Source organism: Dicentrarchus labrax, unplaced genomic scaffold (genome assembly GCF_905237075.1).
Source record: "Dicentrarchus labrax unplaced genomic scaffold, dlabrax2021, whole genome shotgun sequence".
Lineage (NCBI taxonomy): Eukaryota > Metazoa > Chordata > Actinopteri > Moronidae > Dicentrarchus > Dicentrarchus labrax.
In genome coordinates this window covers 403-19,442 of record NW_026136729.1, presented here as the reverse complement: position 1 = coordinate 19,442, position 19,040 = coordinate 403, and the positions used below count along the sequence as shown (strand labels likewise).

Here is a 19,040-nt window from a genome sequence, read left to right as displayed (position 1 = left end):
TCCTCCTGGAGCTTGCGCCTCCAGGCGGTGTTCCTTGGCACTGGTGGAGCAGTGGCAGCTGTGGCTGTGGAGGGGATGTCACCGGCCTCCGCGCTGACGCTGGTGGACAGGACGGCGTCCGCGCTGGAGGCTTGTGGGGTGGCTGATGAGGAGGAGGAGGAGGCAGTGGAGGAGCTGGCGACGATGAGGTCCAGGACCAGAAGCGTCCGTGGGCAGGCGGTGCTGGAGGGGCTGGTCTGGCTGCTCAGGCTGCTGCAGCACAGTCGGTGGGGCAGGCAGGGGCTCCGCTGCAGTCTGGGGAGTGCTGGGCCCCAGGACTGCAATGGCGATGGTGTCCCTCATCATGGCCTTGCTCCTCTGGTTGTGCCTTAAAAAACAGAATGTAACAAATGCACATTAGTAATCATGACATCACACACACACACTCACACAGTGCCACTTCAAATCAGATGTGAGAGAAAGGATCAGGTCTTACCATTGCGTCAGGGTCCGCCGATTGACATCATATAGCTGGATGCGGGTGCTCGTCATGAGGGCTGCACAACTATAAACATTCTCGCGAATTGTTAGATAGTCCCTCATGACGGCACCCCAGCGAGGAATCCAGACCCCGGCAATCTTCCTGCCCTCGCTGCAGTGGAGGATGCTGAGGTCCAGCAGGACAGCCTCCACAAGCCTCGACACATCGGGAGACTGCGCCGCTCCCGCCCCCTTGCCCAGGACCGCACTACATAGACAGAGAGAGAGAGAGAGAGAGAGAGAGAGAGAGAGAGTGAGTCAGTGAGTTAATTAGTGACTGACAGGACAGGACAAGAACCAAAAAAAGCTTGGAAATTTATTGTGACTGCTTACCGCTTCACACTATCCACACCCCTGGCATGTGAGCGTGCCGCTGGGTGGTCCGGAATCGGCCTTGGACAAGCCGGCCCTGGTGACGGGGGGGGGAATTTGACCGCTGCCTTGTCCCAATCACTCAACTTCAGCCAGAGAGCGGTGATCTCTCTGGCTTGCCTGGGAGTGACGTAGCGGCGGTGGCGCAGTTCCACGAGGGCCTGGGCCAGGGCCACGACGTGCTGGTAGCTGCCTCCACCTGGCCCGATAACATCCTCCTCCTCCTCCTCCTCCTCCTCCTCCTCCTCCTCCCCGCCTGCTGCACCTCCATTTGGTCCACGCGGGTGAGGTTTGAGGACTGAAGGAGAGCGCTGTGGTGTTCGAGGAGACGAATCTCCTCTGGTTCCTCCTCCTCGAACTCTTCATCACTGCCCCCCACCCCCCCCCCGGCTTCGTCCTCATCAGTCCCTCCTGGAGCGTCAGGATCATCCAGGTCCTTCTGCAGCACAGCGCCCGTCTGGGAGAACAGGTACTCCACCCCAATGAGTTCCCCTGTGGGCACACAGAGACACAGATGTTAAATGACAGACACCTAAGACAGGTGTTAAACGTTACCGTTACCTCAGACAGATTTATGACTTACCTGTGTACTCCCTGGGCATGGTGTACGTGTCGACCAGCGTGAGCCCAAGAAGCTCTTGGGTCAGCTGGTCGAAGCTGTGCTGCAGCTGGGCACTGTAGCAACGCAGCGCCGACCTCTGTCCTCCCTCGATTCTCGTTCCACCGCACCAGGCCCTCCAGCAGGTACACCTGGAAGTGTACATCACTTGCAGATTGTCCTAAGCAGAAACAAAGCAACACAGTTAGTGTGAGAACAAATAAACACACAAATACATAATTGAGTCTGTGTTGTAAACCACACATGTACTTACCTGGGATGAAGCGGCACAGGTGCAGGTGGAACGATTCCAGGGAAGTGGAGCCTCGGCCGCACCGGTAGACGGGGAGCCTCACCCCGCCTTTGGTGAGCTCTCCCGTCTTGGTGTAGAGGTCCACTCCCGCAGGGTCCTGGATGCAGTCGAGGTGTCGGCGCTGCGTGCTCCAGATCTCCTCCATTCGGGCGCGGTCGATCAAAGGGACGCCCATGCTGTCCGTCACGTGCCAGAAGGTGTCCAGCACCTCTTGGACCAGCCGCTCCGTCTCCACTGCACCCCTGGTGCGGCGCCGGCAGTGACGGGCGAGCTCCTTGGCGGACAGCTTGACCTCCTGGGCGTCCCTCCCCTCCTCGGACTGCTTGGCTCCTCTCAGGCGGGACACGTCTTCGGCGTCCCACTCAAAAATGGCGAAGGAGAGCCTCGCCATGAAGAGGCCGTAGAGCTGGTGGCTGTCGGTGGTCACCCCTCTGGCGAAACGCCGCATGAGGTGCCACACGTCGAGCCTGACGACCAGCTCGTGCCACTCGTGGAACAGCTTGGACGTTTGACACTGTCCCACGGTGGCACAGCAGTCCCGGTCCACGTACAGGACCCTTGGAGGGGCCTTCCCGGCTTCGCGGTACCATGCCATGTCGACAAGTCCGCCCCCCCTCAGCTGCGGTGAGGACGGACATGAGCACCTGCCCGTACTCATTGCCGACGTTGGTGACCCAGGCGGCCGTCCCGGCAGCACCGCCCGCAAGCTTTTTGGTGATCTGTGTGACACAGCAACACAACAACATTCAGACACATGACAAAACAAACATTACACTGGGTACACGGCACGCTGTGGTGGATAACAAAACCTACCTTCTTGGTGGAGTCCATCTTCAAAAGATCACCAAAGATGGAAGTGACTCTGGCTCTCGTCTCGTCGAGCCTCGTCAAGGCGTCCCTGACGTAGACGTTGATGAGCCAGAGCACTGTGGGCACCGGGTGCATGGTTGGGAGCGACGACGCCGCCAGCGGCGCAGCGCCCGGTACCCGAAGCTTGCGGAGCACGGAAAGGTACAGCATCGACCGCGCCATCCACTCTCTGGTGTGCTGCTCCACCAGAGAGGCACGGAGGCGAGACGCACTGTTGCCCAAAGTGCGCTCCTTCATGAGCCCGATCACAGCTCTGTCGCAGGACAACCTGGGAGGGGAAAGAGGTGATCAGAGGTTACTGGAGAAAACCACAGAAATACATTACTGTTGCTGTTACTGTTTACATTACTTACTTGTACGTGAGAACTGCTGGAAACTGCTCACGATGGGCCATGTCCAGCTGTCCCAAGATGTCCTGCGACCATCCCGGCATCTTCTTGTGACAGGAGCTGCATTCCAGGTACTCCGTGCCCATGAAGTACCAGCAGCTCCTGTCCAAGACCCTCCTCACCGTCTTGTAGAGGCCAGCTCCCGCAAGCTTGCCCCCACAGGCGACGATGGGGCAGCGGAGGTGGTACGCCCACATCCTGTAGGGCACCCACAGGAAAAAGGGACTCTGGAAAAAGGGGTGGGCTGTGGCGGGTGGCTGGGTGTAGAGGGGCCGGGCACCTTGGTGGGTGCCACCACAGGCGGAGTTCAGATGTGAGGACACCCTGCCCGTTGGGTGCCCTCCTGAACAGTGCCCGGCCCACCCAGTCGTGCTGCTCTTCGGGGAGCGTCAGCCTCCAGCCACGTGGTAGCAGCTGAAACACACAGCAGTGTCAGACCGTTAGTGTACTGAACACAGACACACACACACTACAACACAATATGTCATCACTGAGCATACCTGTGCGCCGGGGCCTGACCTCTCCCCACAGGTGTTGTCCTGAAGGGGACGTTCCGGTGGCTGGGAGAGAGAGAAGGGGGGGCACGGCTGATGGGGCATCCCTGCACGGGTCGACCTCCATGGCGGCAGCGAGCAGGTCAGCATCCGAGGGTCCATCCTGGGGACCAACAGCGTCCAGGGGTGGTTGTGGTGGTTGTGCTGCCAGGGCTGCCTTCTCTGCATCCCGGGCCTGCACATATTTTTTTAAGTCCACCAACCTGGACGCTTTGGCTGTGGGTGCCGCCTGCCTCACAAACTGTACATAGCTAAAAAAGAGAACAGAAATGCAATGGGTAAAAAAGTCACGCACACACACAGACATACACACACAGACACAGATACACACACAGACACACACAGACACAGACACACAGATACACACACAGACACACACACACACACACACACACACACACACACACACACACACACACACACACACAAACAAACAACAACTTACCTTGCCCGCTCACGGTCCGTCGACTCGTACAGGGTCTTGTAGGTCAGGTCACTATGAACACCGAACCCCACCAGCGTGTCGTCCACGCCCCTCATGGTCTGGGGACTGCCCTCGAGCATCCTACGCCTGTCGATGGCTGCCACCATCGGCGGGAACAGCCTGGCGTAGGAGACGAGGGCGTCTTTGTGCACCATGAGGGCATTCTGCTGACTAGTGCCCCCTTTGTCTCTCTCTCCCTCGTGGGACACACAGATGGTGACTGCGTATCCCACGTCATTCTCCAGCAGCCACCGGAACGTCTGACCACGGTACTGGCCGAGCTGCAGCTCGCTCTCGGCCAGCACCTGATGGTGATCGGTGGGGTTACCTCCCTTCTGCACCACCCTGTCTCTTGCCTCAGAGCGCACCAGCTCAGGGGTCTTAACCACCACCAGGGCAGTGGCAGAGGCAGAGGCCCCCCTCTGGCGGCGGCTCAAGGCCAGCGCCTCCTGAGAGGCCCGCAGGGTCAGGTCAAGGTTTGCCTCAAAGCGGAAAATAGGCTGCATTTTCTAGAAAGACAAGAAATAAGATTTAAGTCAGTAATCTGCTACACATGCACTGTTTACATCCTACTGACAGTCTATTACTGTACTCAATGATACTGTGCCCATTCATTAACATACATTCAACATCAGGCGTCCTGTTTACACATTTAAACCATATTTACACTTTGAATTTTGACTTCAAACTGTAGTAACTACATCTACAGGGTCTAAGGAAGATAATCAGGTAGTCTGTTTAAAGATTAAATACATTGTGAGAGATCGCCAGCCCTCAGAAAAGTAGTAACTAAAATGACCTCATTCACCTCCTTGTTTTTAGCTAGCAAAATCACGGCTGGTCTGTTTACACATTTAAACCATATTTACACTTCAAATTTTGACTCCACCTCGTTGTACCAGCATACCAAGGGTCTTAAGAAGTGAGCCAAGTTGTCTCATCACGTTTTTAAAGCGTTTCCAGAGATCGTCAGCTCATCACAGCAGTGGCTAAATGCTCATTCATTCCCAACGCTTAGCATGCTAATAGCGATTTATATGCTAACGCATCTAAAGCACAGTTAAACTTTAAATATCAACTCCACACAATAGCAGTACAATATCCTAGGTCTCAACAAGTAAACCCAGTATGGGAATATTATTTTAAACACATTTCACCGATCGGTAATGACATCGGCGGCAGTCCTAACTTACGCTAACGTTACATTGGCTCGCTGTTTCACTGCTAACTGATTACTGTATAATATATAAGCTGCCTTTTCAATGTAGCACATAATTTTACAAACAATAAAGTTTGTCTAACCTTATAATATTGTGTGAATGTCCGTCCGTCCGCTCACTCAAACGCCGCTCAGTCCGAATGAATGAATGACACTGACCGTGGCTGTGGCTTTGGGGGTGGGCGGGACATGCGGCGAGCTGTCGAATCACAGCACAGCACCCAAATGGAACAGACCAATGGGGTTGACCTGGCCTTCACCCATTGGCCTGTTCCATTTGAGCATGAGCCAATGATAGCCTCTGAAATCGGTAGGTGGGGACATTTATGTGGAACACAGGTACAGAGACGAAGGCTGTCCCAGAGCAGAGGCGCTCCCCCAGCGTTCTTCTCTGTTTTGGTCGGCACCCGCGCATGCGCACTAGAGCGCAAAAGACGCGCGGTCGACGTGCGGAACGGCACTCCCGCTCGCCGGTTCGAATCCCGACGGAGGCAAACTGCGAAACGCGTGCATAGCGTCGAAATGTCTTCTCTAAATATAAAAAAATGATTAAAACATGCTTGGAACCGTTGTATAGAGTCTATAAATGATAATGAATTTGCATATTTCCAAGGCCAGGCAATGCAATAATAAATGGATTTTTCATTTACAGTACGGTTTATCTCCTGTGTCTTCATTTTATTGAGAATATGTATCATCAGTGTTTATTGAGAATATGTATCATCAGTGTTTATTGCTTTAAATTTGATATAGGACAAGAGAACAATGATACCAGTATAAAATGATGACAATTTATTTGAAATATGAAGTCAGATGTCCAGGATACAGGACAGTGCAGCATATCAGTGTGGAAAGGGCTTTACAAATAAAATACAATTCTCAGTAAAAAAGGGTAAATAAATTATTTATGTATAAATTAAAGTTACATGCTGTGTATGATTTGTTTCCCCTTTTTCTTCAGTGAAATAAATATCAATTAAATATATTGTTGTTGTGTTCTGCATCTTCACAACAACAACATCAAACACAGCAGAAGTACAGAGCAAAATAGATTATTTAAACTACAATCCAATAATAATAATAATAATAATAATAATAATAATAATAAATGGTGATGCAGAACAGAGCAGTGGCACAAGGCAATCACAGCAGGCAGACACATAGTATAAGAGCTCAGCACAGATATGCATGGATACATAACACAGGGGCATTACAGTGTGAAGTACCTGTACATACAAGGCTTTTTATTTTTTTGGCAGCAACAGAGCCAGTGGCAACAGCAGATGAACCAGCACAAATGGCAGTCCGATATCTTGCGTCGCAGCTACTGGATGTAACTGATGTAACAGTGATCACATTAATGAACATACCCACATGTCCAAAATATAAAAAATAAAAAAACTTGTCAGTGCATAGAATCAGAACAGCACAGAGGCATGACAGCGTGTTATACAGGTGTGAATGGGACACACATTTTTTTTCCAAGCAGAGTGTCACTGTGCTGTAGAAGAGTTGTGGCAGGGTGGGTGGACCAGTGTTGGTAGAAAGCCTCCACACTGCGGCAAAGTCCCGGTCCTTGTGGAGGGGAAAGTCAATGTCTTTTTAAAAAAAAACACACACACAACACTGCAAACAACTATATACACCTGCCCCAGCAAGAGTGCGAAATCAGTCCGGGTCTCGACCCTGGTCCCTCTCCTTCATCTCCCTCAGCCAGTCCTCCACACTCTTACCCGCCGCAGCAGAGCAAAAATGTCCACTGCCGTAACGGGTGTGTCCGGTCTCCCTCCGCTTTGGCTGGCCGCACTTCCTGCACTTCTGTACTTGTGGCACGCCGGCCCGGGCAGAGACACCTGTTCCTGGCGGTGCCGCTGCCCTCTGCTCGGCCTTCTTCCTCCTCAGCCATTCAGTTTTGTACGTAGAGAGAGGCTGAGGAGGAGGAGCAGGAGGTGCTGCCTGCACTGCTTGTTGTCCTTGCTGTCCTGGCAGCAGCTGCAGTGCAGGCAGCTGAGGGCCGGCGTGACGTGCGGCGGCCAGCGGCAAAGGGAGGACGTGTGGGGCTGGCGTTGTCCGAGGGAGCGTTGGGATGGGGGGGGGGGGATGGGGAGCACCCTCACACTCTGCTGGGGCAGTGAGAGGTCCAGGAGGAGAGGCTGTGTAGCTGCAAAAGGTCCCGTTGCAGCTGCTGCAGCAGCTGTTGGTGGTACGGCCAGGACAGCAGCTGAGGGGGCAGGCGGTAAAGGCGCCAGTAGCCGTCTGCACACAGACACCGGTGCTGCCACAGCCGGTGCTGCTGCCAGAGTTACCGCCGCCCTTGCCGCTGCTGTCGTCGCCTGGCCTGCAGGCACCACCGTTGCTGCTGCTGCCGGAGGACGATCCACCGCCGGTGCTCCTTGGCCCGGCGCTGCCGCTGTTGCTGTCGCTGGCGCCACCGCTGCCGCCGCCGAGCCCGCTACCGCTGGTGGTCGTCCCTCTGCTGCAACGCCTGGAGCTAGCACAGCCATCTCCTTCTCCCGCTGCGTCCTGGTGAACCTGAGAACGGATTTCAACATAGTATTTTAGTTACATGTACAATTTTGAGAGCATGTAATTCAAGCATGTCATTACCATAACATATAACACTGTCCAAAGCATCAAACATACCACAGCGAGAGGGTCCTGCTATTCAGCTCATAGAGCTGGATGGGCGCCCGAGCCATCAGCCTCTGGTGGCCCAGCACAAGGTCCCGGATGTGCTGGTACCGAAGCAGTTATGCTGTCCCACCGCGACCGCCGGGCACCGCTCACACGGGTGCCTGAGGGGCACACGCGGCAGAGCTGGATGCACACTGCCTCTACCAGCCGGCTTGCACTGGGACTGCTGGCAGGTCCAGAGGTCTGTCCGACCAGGCAGCTGCGGACAACGGACAAAAACAATGATGGATATGAGCATGCTGTGAACATTACAATAGCTCGTGTGTACGTCAGGGAAACGTGTGATGGAAGTGTAGCCTTACCGTCTCATGTTCTCCACACCAGGTATACTGGTGCGGCTAGGCTTCGCTGCCTTGAAGCGCCCCCGAGCTGGCCTGTCCCTGTAGCGGGGAGGGTAAACTACTCGGTCCCTGTCGAATTTTGACAGGGCCTCGTAGAGCCTGATTAGCTCATCTACCCTCCCCTCGGACAAGGCCGGTTCGAAACGCAACCCCACCAAGGCCGTGGCCAACTGGACCACGGCCAGGTACCCCGGCTGGTCATCTGGTCCTCTGTAGTCCTGCAGACACACAAGCAGAGACAGAAAACAATCAGTCAGATGAATGGGAGGAAAAGAGCGCAGTGTGGTGATGTGAGATGCAGAGGTGGCGTGCCTACCTCAGACGCAGGGGGCGTCCAGAGGAACAGCCGACATGCGAAGAAGGCAGCTGGTGAGGCGGGTGGCTGAGTATAACTCGGCCGGGGCTGAGGGGGATCCCACCACAGCTTGAGGTCCGTGGTGAGTTTAGTCCTCCCCTTGCTGTCTGGCTGGAACAGCTCCCGGCCGATCCACTCCTGCTCTTCCACGGTGAGAGCTGTCCGCCAGCTCTCAGGCAACCGGGCCTGTGAGGAAAAAAACAACACAAACAAACAAACACACTGTAAGGAGGCTGAGTCGGTGCTACATGCAGTTTGACAGTCGACTCCACTGAGTTGTGCGTCCATGAGTACAGGTGGGTGTGTGTGTGTGTGTGTGTGTGTGTGTGTGTTTGTACCTCAGCCGAAGCAGGAGTGGGAGCTGCGGGCTGCTCCACATTCCTCTCCTTCCTCTTCCATCTCCACCTCCTCCGACGGTGCCGGAGGAGGTGGAGATGGAGGCGTCACCACCAGCGGGAGCGGGAGAGTCTGAAGGACCTGTACGTCAGCTTCAGACACAGTCACACACAACAAAATAGATTCAGCACAATGATAGTCATGGGACAAGACTAAGTGAGTCTGAGTGTTGATGACATGCAGTATGCCAGTGATTAGGGCAGAAGGTTTAGTGCTACAAGATGCAGCAGAGCCAAGGGAAGTAGACATGTGAAGGCGTTTAATCAAATCTACATTACCGCCACATGAGTGAGGATGGCACTACCACCTACGAAGATGGCTATATTACCTGCCAAACCTACCTTTGTCCTTCAAGCATCAGCTGTAGCGACCAGTAAATGAAACAATTACAGTTAATACAAACACACTGACAGAAGAATATATATTGATGGCAAATGTGACACGTCCAGTTTGGTGCCAGTTACCTGTTTCTATGTCAGTGGCCATCTGGACCAGTTCCTCGTCCGTCACCTCTGTGGCGTGGGGCGGCGGCGGAACCGAGGGGCGCTGGTCTCTGAAGGATGTAGACACCGCTATGGGGGGGGTTGGGCAATGGTTAGTAAATCATGTACAGTGAACTGTACTCTGTTGTGTTAAAGAGAAAGAAAGAGATCTACCTCGAACTGCAGGCTGTGCAGGTGTGGTCATCAGCTTCCTGACCTTGGCCTGCAGCTCACCTGGGCCCATGGGACGCCGGCGGCGATCTTGGAGGCGATCGGCTTGTGTGGCTACAGCGCGGTGGAAGCAGCGGCCTTGCTGGGGCCACTGCTGGTGGTGGTGGGGGCGCTGCTGCTGATGCTGCGGCTGCTGGTGGGTGGAGGGGGGGTAGCAGCCGCAGCTGCCGCCTCTGCCGACCGCTCCGCGTCTCGGCCCAGGATGTACTTCCTGGCGGCGTCCATTGCAGTCCCAGGGTGCAGTGTCTTCCCTCGAAGCCACTTGACAAATCTACAACATGGACGGCATCACATTAGTGAACAATAATGACATACAGCAATTCACAATCCATTGTGTGTAGCACCAATCACTCACCCTTGGCGGTCCTTATCAGAGGACTCGTACAGGTCCTTCAGGGTGTCCTCTTTAAACTTCCCAAAGCCAACAAGGGCCTCGCCCTCACACCCGGGCTGACTGGCACGAGCCCGGGCCTCCTCGTGCGCCCGGTGGAATCTTATGTGTTCAGCGAACTCCGGGTGGGTGCACGAGTACTGGGCGAGAGCGTCCTTGTTGGCCATAAGGGGGGCTGTCGGAGGCACTCTTCTCCCGCTCCCGCTGGTGGCTGGCGACCAACTGTACCGTGTAGCCCACGTCGTTCTCCAGGAGCCAACGGAACGTTTGACCCTGGTACTTCCCAAACTGGATGCTGTGGCAGCTCAGCACCAGCATGTGGTTCCCAGGGTCACCGCCCGTGGAGACGACGTGGGCTTGTGCCTCCTTCTCCACCTCCTCCGGCTTCTTGGCCCTCGCAGCAGCGGCGGCCCCGCGTGGCCCCTTGGCGGCGATGTAGGCCACCGCCTCACCAGAGGCCCGCAGGAGAAGCTGCTGCGAGGCTGTGAATTGCAGTTTTGCAAAAACCATTTCTACAATGACAAGAAATGACACAGCACAGCATTAAAGGAGCATTACAGGTTAAACTACATATTAACTGCTATATTACCAGGAATATCACACATAAGATTAATGATATACTGGTACTTCACATTCACTATTGAAACATTACCGTTAACAAACTAACATCACGTGACACAACAGGTAAATAATGAGCCCAGGGTTAGCCCCCTATGCATTGGCAGCCATTAAACAAACAGGCTTATTGTTAATGTATAAAACATACACTTAAACTTTATCTTTTGATTTCACCTGGTGATATTATAACCTTAAGGCTCTAAGGACATTAACTGTATAGTCTTTTCATACTTTAATTTTGTTTTCAGAGATCGTCACATGTTGTAATTATACTGTAGCATCCTAGCTACAGCTACGTTACATTACATTACATAATGGCGATCTCTCAAAATGTATTTAATCTTTAAACAGATTATGTGCTACAGCGAAAAGGCAGCTTATATATTATACAGTAATCAGTTAGCAGTGAAACAGCGAGCCAATGTAACGTTAGCGTAAGTTAGCACTGCCGCCGATGTCATTACCGATCGGTGAAATGTGTTTAAAATAGTATTCCCATACTGTGTTTACTTGTTGAGACCTAGGATGTTGTACTGCTATTGTGTGGAGTTGATATTTAAAGTTTAACTGTGCTTTAGATGCGTTAGCATATAAATCGCTATTAGCATGCTAAGCGTTGGAAATGAATGAGCATTTAGCCACTGCTGTGATGAGCTGACGATCTCTGGAAACGCTTTAAAAACGTGATGAGACAACTTGGCTCACTTCTTAAGACCCTTGGGATGCTGGTACAACGATGTGGAGTCAAAATTTGAAGTGTAAATATGGTTTAAATGTGTAAACAGACCAGCCGCGATTTTGCTAACTAAAAACAAGGAGGTGAATGGGGTCATTTTAGTTACTACTTTTCTGAGGGCTGGCGATCTCTCACAATGTATTTAATCTATAAACAGACTACCTGATTATCTTCCTTAGACCCTGTAGATGTAGTTACTACAGTTTGGAGTCGAAATTCGAAGTATAAATATGGTTTAAATGTGTAAACAGGACGCCTGACGTCCACGTTCAATATTAGCATAAGCTAACCAGAGAGTGCCGGCAGAACGTAATAAAACATTAACTCCATTCAGTACATCGTAACAGTACAGTGGGGTCGCTGTGTTATATCAGTACATTAATATTCTATTTATTTTGGTTTTACTCACTCTCTCAGATCTCACTGCTCTCTCAAATACACACGGGGATTTCTGTCCGTCGCATACGGCAGCCGGTGAGGTTAAGAGGTGGGCGTTAACGTCTAACGCTCGACTAACGCTCGACAATCCGAGCTGCTGATTGGCCCAGAGCTGACAACGCTCGACTAGCGCTCGACAGCACTGGCTGCTCATTGGCCCAGAGCTGACAACGTTCGACTAACGCTCGACAGCACTGGCTGCTGCTCATTGGCTGGCATACAGAGACCATTGCTGGTCATATTGCGCGAAGAAGCAAGGGAGCCGTGCGGAGCGCCGAGGGCGGCGCGCGCAGCCGGCCCCCCGGCCCCCGGTCGGCCGCATTTCCCCGGGCTCGTGTGATAAAAAGCAGCCCCAAAGAGCCTCTCCTTCTATTTCTCCCGATTATAACGCCAAAGAATTGGAACGATCCCCCCTTTCCCCCCCCTTCTCTCGACATGTGTCAGTCAAAAGCTGTTGTCCTACGTCATCCCGAGCACATGGCTACTTATCATACGGCGGCGACACGGAGAATTAAAGGCCCCGCACGCATTTAAAGCGACGAGACCTGTTTGGTTAAATGTACATTAATATTTGAATGGTTTTGGCCTCATGAATGGCTCCAGGTTTGTTTGGTTAAATGTACATTAATATTTGAATGGTTTTGGCCTCATGAATGGCTCCAGGTTTAAAAAGTTAAGTTAAAAAATATTTAAATAGAGAAGACAAGGATTTAATCAATTAAATGTTTATTAGAAAGGTTAAAAATGTATAACATAAGCAGGGAAATTGCAGTGTAGAAGCAGCATTACACACAGTAACAACAAACACACACACACACACACACACACACACACACACAATCAAAAAAAGCAATATAGAATGCAATATAAAAAATGTATAAATAACCAGTATAATGCAGTCCAAAGTAAAAATAAAAAATATAAGGTGCAATGAACAGATGAAACATATAAGGTGCTTGGATGATACAGTACAGTTGGATAATTTTAATGTTTTTTTGACCTCTTCTCAGCCAGCCACAGCTCCACAGTCTTCCCTTCATAAAGAGCACAGAAGTGCTCTCCCCCATATTGGCTGTGGCCAAAGTCTTTCTGCTGTGGCTGGCCACAGAGCTGGCAGATCCTCAGTTTGTGGGGCTTCCTCACTTTCCCCCCCGGTTTCTCTGGTTTCTCATACCTTCATTTGAGGTTCCAGGCTGTTGTTCTGGGGAGCTTCTGCAGCTCACCAGGGCCAAGCTGTTCCCTGGTCCACTCTTGCACTGTGCGTCCTCCAGGGCCCTCTTTCACAGCACAAAAGTATTGGCCCTTGAAGTACGCGTGGCCACCATCCACCGTGCGTGCTTGGTCACAGATGTAGCAGGGGTCCCCAGGCTGGTGCTGTGGCTTTCCCCTGCTACTTTGGAGGACTTTTTTGTCCTTTGCCGCTTTAATTTTGCGCCTGTAGACAGTGCAACGGGTGGGCTTGCTGGTCCCCGCCACTGGCTCTGCTGCCTGAAGCTGTCGAGGAGAGGAGCTGGAGGAGGAGGAGGATGACGAGGAGGATGAGGAGGCTGAGGAGGAGGAGGATGAGGAGGATGTGCAGTCGTAGTCCCCTAAAATATAAAATACAATACAGAACTCTGTTAGTCAAGGTACATAGAAACACATATGTAGTTTTAAAAAGTGTATTTGTAACAAACCTAATGAAGTGACATGTCTGGTTTTTCGCTTTGCTTTTCTGCCTTCCATTCTGTCCAAATAAAATGCTTGAATGAATTGACTGTCTGTTTTTTGCCTTTTTTTTGAAACCCCTCTTGGGGGAGACACACCTACCAGTTCGGCCCTCTCTCAGTCCGGTCAAACCCCCAAGTTCTCGCAGGAGATAAGAGCCCCCCTGTTGTTTTAATCAGGAAGCCAGGAGGTGAGAAGTGAAGGCCCCTCGGCACCCCCTGTTGTTTTACAATGTCCACTTGTAAAAGGCCAATTCTCACCTAGTCTCTAAGTAAGCCTTTGAACCTGACCTGGTTGACCCCTTGACCCTAGTTTCAAGTGAGGAGAGGGAATGATGTATTGTGACTGTAACTTGTGGGGATTTACTGATATCAGGCACCTATTCTAGATACCTAGTCTTCCCTATATTTATTTAATTTCTTAAAGGCAGAAAGAAGCAGGAGAAAGCATTGGTTTAAAAAAAGAAAAGTTTATTTAAACTAAAACAATTAAGACAACTATATACAACTATATAGATATTGGAATTTGCCCATTGTGGGACAAATAAAAAGGTATAACTTATATATGACAACTATATACATAATATTAATTTAACAAACACAACTGACTAACTAAATACACTATATACACAATATTTACAAATCCCTCCCTCCCAAACACACACACACACAAACAAAGTGTTCGCTCAGGGAGGGGGAGCTGCCCCATCACACACACTCACACACACACACACAAAGTGTTCGCTCAGGGAGGGGGAGCTGCCCCATCACACACACTCACACACACACACACACACAAAGTGTTCGCTCAGGGAGGGGAGCTGCCCCATCACACACTCACACACACACACACACAAAGTGTTCGCTCAGGGAGGGGGGGCTGCACCATCACGCCCCTTCACCTCTGCCAGCCACTGCTCCACAGTTCTCCCTTTCCCGTCGGCCCGGGAGCAGAAGGTCTCCGTCTTGTAGCGGCTGTGGCCAAACGCCCGCGTCTTTGGTTGGCCACAGTGCCTGCAGTTGAAGTGGGAGACCTTCTTTGCTGGTTTCATATATTCTCCCAGCTCCCGGGCACGACGCTCTTTCTCCTCCTGGAGCTTGCGCCTCCAGGCAGTGTTTCTAGGCACTGGTGGAGCAGTGGCAGCTGTGGCTGTGGAGGGGGTGACACCTGCCTCTGCGCTGGCGGACGGGACGGCGTCTGCGCTGGCACTGGTGGACGGACGGCGTCCGCGCTGACACTGGTGGAGGCTTGTGGGGTGGCTGAGGAGGAGGAGGAGGAGGAGGTGGTGGCAGTTGAGGAGCTGGCGACGATGAGGTCGTATAGCTCCGGGGCCAGCGGCCCTCTGATGGTGGCAGCCAGACCAGAAGCGTCCGCAGGCAGGCGGTGCTGGAGGGGCTGGTCTGGCTGCTCAGGCTGCTGCAGCACAGTCCGTGGGGCAGGCAGGGGCTCCGCTGCAGTCTGGGAAGCGCTGGGCCCCGGGACTGCAATGGCGATGGTGTCCCTCATCATCGCCTTGCTCCTCTTGGTGTGCCTTAAAAAACAGAATGTAACAAATGCACATTAGTAATCATGACATCACACACACACACACACACACACACACACACACACACACACACACACACACACACACACACACACACACACACAAATGCCACTTCAGATCAGATGTGAGAGAAAGGATCAGGTCTTAACATTGCGTCAGGGTCCGCTGATTGACCTCATACAGCTGGATGCGGGTGCCTGCATGAGGGCTGCACAACTATAAACATTCTCTCGAATTGTTTGATAGTCCCTCATGACGGCACTCCAGCGATGAATGCGGACCCCGGCAATCGTCCTCCCCTCACTGCAGTGGAGGATGCTGAGGTCCAGCAGGACAGCCTCCACAAGCCTCGACACATCGGGAGACTGCGCCGCTCCCGCCCCCTTGCCCAGGACCGCACTACATTGACACACACAGAGAGAGAGAGAGAGAGAGAGAGAGAGAGAGAGAGAGTGAGTTAGTTAGTGACTGACAGCACAGAACAAGAACCAAACAAAGCTTGGAAATTTATTGTGACTGCTTACCGCTTCACACTATCCACCCCTGGTGTGTGAGCGTGCCGCTGGGTGGTCCTGAATCGGCCCTGGACGAGCCGGTCCTGGTGACGGGGGGGGAATGTGACCGCCGCCTTGTCCCAGTCACTCAATTTCAGCCAGAGAGCGGTGACCTCTCTGGCTTGCCTGGGAGTGACGTAGCGGCGGTGGCGCAGTTCCACGAGGGCCTGGGCCAGGGCCACGACGTGCTGGTAGCTGCCTCGACCGTCTGGCCCGATAACGTCCTCCTCCTCAGCCTGCTGCACCTCCATTAGGTCCAAGCGGGGGGGGCGGGTGAGGTTTGAGGACTGAAGGAGAGCGCTGTGGTGTTCGAGGAGACGAATCTCCTCTGGCTCCTCTTCCTCCTCCTCCTCCTCCTCCTCCTCCTCCTCGAACCCTTCATCACTGCCCCCCCCCGCTTCCTCCTCATCAGTCCCTGGAGTGTCAGGAGATGTTAAATGACAGACACCTAAGACAGGTGTTAAACGTTACCGTTACCTCAGACAGATTTATGACTTACCTGTGTACTCCCTGGGCACGGTGTAAGTGTCGACCAGCGTGAGCCCAAGAAGCTCTTGGGTCAGCTGGTCGAAGCTGTGCTGCAGCTGGGCACTGTAGCAACGCAGCGCCGACCTCTGTCCTCCCTCAACTGCCGCCCTGCCTCGATTCTCGTTCCACCGCACCAGGCCCTCCAGCAGGTAACCCTAACCCTAACCCTAACCCTAACCCTTTCCCCCTTTCATTTCCCCTCTGAAGAAGTGCCGGCGAGGCACGAAACGTCAGGGGATCCTGCTCTGTCAGCGGAGCCGCTGCCGCTCCTTAAACTTTTTAATTAGTCTCTTTATTATTCGGAACCAGGACCCTCGTTGGTTTTTTAAATTTAAATCATTAAAAGTTACGTTTTAATAGCACCCGGTGTGAACACCTTGCCTACCTGAGCGCTTCATCCTCCTCTCCCGCAACTGTCGGCTTCCTCCTCTGTTGGATTAAAAAGAAATAAGACTTTTTCCACCCAGTCTACTCCACAGAGAACCCGGAAACACGGAACGACATGACGCAGAAACCGCAACAACCGCATGCAGCGAGATGGACGCAGGTGGGTCACACACACACACGGGTGCACACAGGGCGGAGGGCAGCGGACCCCGACACGAGCGGGGTCGGGGGGGAGCAGGCAGACCCGCGGCTGCAACTTACAGGACCCCTCCCTCTCTCTCTTTTTCTTTTTCTCCCCACACACAGAGCGGACCGGAAAGCAGACACAGCAGCACACACGGCACAAACAACACCGCACATACGAACACACACACACCAATTAAACAGGCACTGGACACATCCACCCGTTTTGCAGCTAAACATCACTTAAAACTTATACAAGCCACACATCATCACAACAACATACAGCAGGCTTTTGAGGAGGGCGAAATTCCTAAAGGGATGTTACGCAAAACACTCCAACTGGCCAGCTTCATAAAACCATCCTCTCCATCACAAAACACAACAGACACACTCAAAGAAAACACACTCACTTGGTTATGGCAAAACATGCACATTTTATTAGCACATTACAAAGACATAATCACACATCTCCTTAACACCCCTGGCAACGAGTTGGCGTTTACAGTAGCCACACAATGGGCTCTTAGACGCTACGGCAACAGAATCGATCCAGACACAATTACATTTGCACATGATCTGCTCTTCACCACAGCCACTCTTTCTAACCCTTCCTCCCCCCTGAAATATTGTGATTCAGATGAGGATTTTTCTTTTTCCCTCCCTCCTCACCTGCCTAACACGGAGCCCTCTTTTCCTCAGCCTAACCACATCTCTCCACAGCCTCTGGACAACACCCCAGTCCCAGACTACCACTCACCTCCTACTTCCCCCCACAGGCGCTGCCCCCAGAGGACGGTGAATGCCATGGCTCCCGAGGACTGCTGTCAGCCTGGAGTAACAAACATAATTACTCAAAAAAACAATAATGACACACAGGGCTCCCAGTCCCGCAGTAGCACCCCAACACCTACCTGCGTTCATGCAGAGTCTGGCCTGGGGTCAGTATTAAACGGCACCTTCCATCTCCCGGCGCCCGCGCCCAGATCACATCAGGGTGGGGAGAGCGCACCCACTGAGGCAGAGGCGGCTCCCCGGTGTAACACAGAATCTGTGAGGAAAAATGAAATGATGAGTAATTTAGGTCAAAAAGTCAACATGACAGACTACTATTCCAACTCTGATCTTTCCTCACCCATTCCAAAAATACACCTGCCGGGGAGACGTACCGAGCCGAGGGGCTCTCCCCACCGGGGCGCGGGCGCATGCGCAGACACAGCCTCTGACCCCACTTACCATCAGGCCAGAGACAACCGCAAGCTGCGGGACTGGGAATTCAAAATTAATAAACCAATTGCCATACTGGGGGATTCAAACATACACAGAATCCCCAAATTTAACCACCCTTTTGTCCAGGCTGACAGCTACCCGGGAGCCTCCTTCTATCATTTCTGGAAGATTCTGGAAAAAACACCAATTAACAGAAACCCAAAAGTGCTGATCCTCTCGGTGGGCCTAAATAACAGGGCTCAGGATCCCCACAACACCTCTGTGAAACAGCTCAGAACTGTGGTCAACAAGGCTTGCTCGGCCTTCCCTAATGCTTCCATAATCGTTCCTATTATCAACCATTCACCACATCTACCAGCAATAGAACAGCACAATCTGGCAATAATCAATAATCACATAATAAAACACTATACACATTTCTCAGCTTTCCCGGACCAGGATTTCATAACACAAACTGACAACATACAGTGGACTACAGAGACAGCCAGTGCTATCTTCTCCCACTGGCTAGGGGAGCTGGACAACTTAATTTCAGACCTACATGACACATAGATTAATTACAGCACATCACACACAAGATAATTCACAACACATTACATCATAGTTATTCAACATGTTATTACAACCTTATACATAACTCATACGGCACCATGGACTTTTACCAATTTCAAATGTATCACTTACCTCTTAAATTCACATTGGGAAGGCCGAGCTTGACGTGTTGTATCATCATCATCATCATCATCATCATCCCTACTCATTTTCATTACCATCTCCTCACCTCATTATTCACCTGAACCTGTATGCAGGATAGAGAGCGGAGGGAACTCGGCCCGTTACCATCTCCGGACCAACACATCAGACTTGGAAAATTAAGAGTGACACTATTCAATAATTCAACTCACTAT

General features: G+C 52.1%; 3 protein-coding genes across 7 annotated transcripts in view; all 3 read right to left on the bottom strand.

Annotated features, from left to right (window-relative positions):
- Positions 1 to 13,829, bottom strand: part of LOC127359472 (corepressor interacting with RBPJ 1-like) — a 48,322-nt gene extending 34,493 nt beyond the window's left edge. For 3 of the 4 annotated variants that reach the window (XR_007882643.1, XR_007882642.1, XR_007882641.1), the window contains exons 1-2: positions 13,677 to 13,829; positions 13,001 to 13,589 (exon numbers count right to left, since the gene is read on the bottom strand). Coding sequence is in view for 1 of the 4 variants with exons in the window: in XM_051393255.1 (XP_051249215.1) it covers positions 13,177 to 13,589; positions 13,677 to 13,725 (462 nt within the window). In the remaining 3 variants the exon portion in view is untranslated. Of the gene's footprint in view, positions 1 to 12,767; positions 13,590 to 13,676 lie in introns of those variants that run through there. The other variant, XM_051393255.1, reaches the window with a different exon arrangement.
- LOC127359469 (uncharacterized) lies at positions 7,755 to 9,830 on the bottom strand. The gene is made up of 8 exons (XM_051393250.1): positions 9,761 to 9,830; positions 9,597 to 9,676; positions 9,159 to 9,196; positions 9,047 to 9,113; positions 8,670 to 8,894; positions 8,315 to 8,571; positions 7,962 to 8,211; positions 7,755 to 7,850 (listed from the first exon to the last, which is right to left on the bottom strand). Exons 1-7 carry the CDS (start codon positions 9,828 to 9,830, stop codon positions 7,989 to 7,991), a joined length of 960 nt encoding a protein of 319 aa, XP_051249210.1. The 3' UTR covers positions 7,755 to 7,850; positions 7,962 to 7,988.
- Positions 13,830 to 14,527: 698 nt separating the features above from the next.
- Positions 14,528 to 17,844, bottom strand: LOC127359470 (uncharacterized). Of its 2 annotated transcripts, none has more exons than XM_051393251.1 (4): positions 17,817 to 17,844; positions 15,778 to 17,734; positions 15,428 to 15,652; positions 14,528 to 15,238 (listed from the first exon to the last, which is right to left on the bottom strand). In XM_051393251.1, the coding sequence occupies exons 2-4, from the start codon at positions 16,056 to 16,058 to the stop codon at positions 14,755 to 14,757; spliced, it is 990 nt and encodes a 329-aa protein (XP_051249211.1). In that variant the 5' UTR covers positions 16,059 to 17,734; positions 17,817 to 17,844; the 3' UTR covers positions 14,528 to 14,754. The 2 variants fall into 2 exon arrangements, with proteins under 2 accessions (XP_051249211.1, XP_051249213.1); XM_051393253.1 differs by lacking the exon at positions 17,817 to 17,844 and having other exon boundaries at positions 15,778 to 16,764; positions 17,663 to 17,734.
- Between the last annotated feature and the right edge of the window lie 1,196 nt (positions 17,845 to 19,040).

Bases quoted from the DNA above. Each gene is read 5' to 3' on its own strand.
- LOC127359469 (XM_051393250.1), bottom strand. From the start codon at position 9,830: ATGGGCCCAGGTGAGCTGCAGGCCAAGGTCAGGAAGCTGATGACCACA. The intron at 8,895-9,046 runs GTACAAACACAC...TTTTCCTCACAG, and splicing joins CCACTCCTGCTTCGGCTGAG to GCCCGGTTGCCTGAGAGCTG. The intron at 8,212-8,314 runs GTAAGGCTACAC...CGTTGTCCGCAG, and splicing joins GGTGTGGAGAACATGAGACG to CTGCCTGGTCGGACAGACCT.
- LOC127359470 (XM_051393251.1), bottom strand. From the start codon at position 16,058: ATGGAGGTGCAGCAGGCTGAGGAGGAGGACGTTATCGGGCCAGACGGT. The intron at 15,653-15,777 runs GTAAGCAGTCAC...GTGTCAATGTAG, and splicing joins GGGGTGGATAGTGTGAAGCG to TGCGGTCCTGGGCAAGGGGG. The intron at 15,239-15,427 runs GTCAATCAGCGG...CTGTTTTTTAAG, and splicing joins CCCGCATCCAGCTGTATGAG to GCACACCAAGAGGAGCAAGG.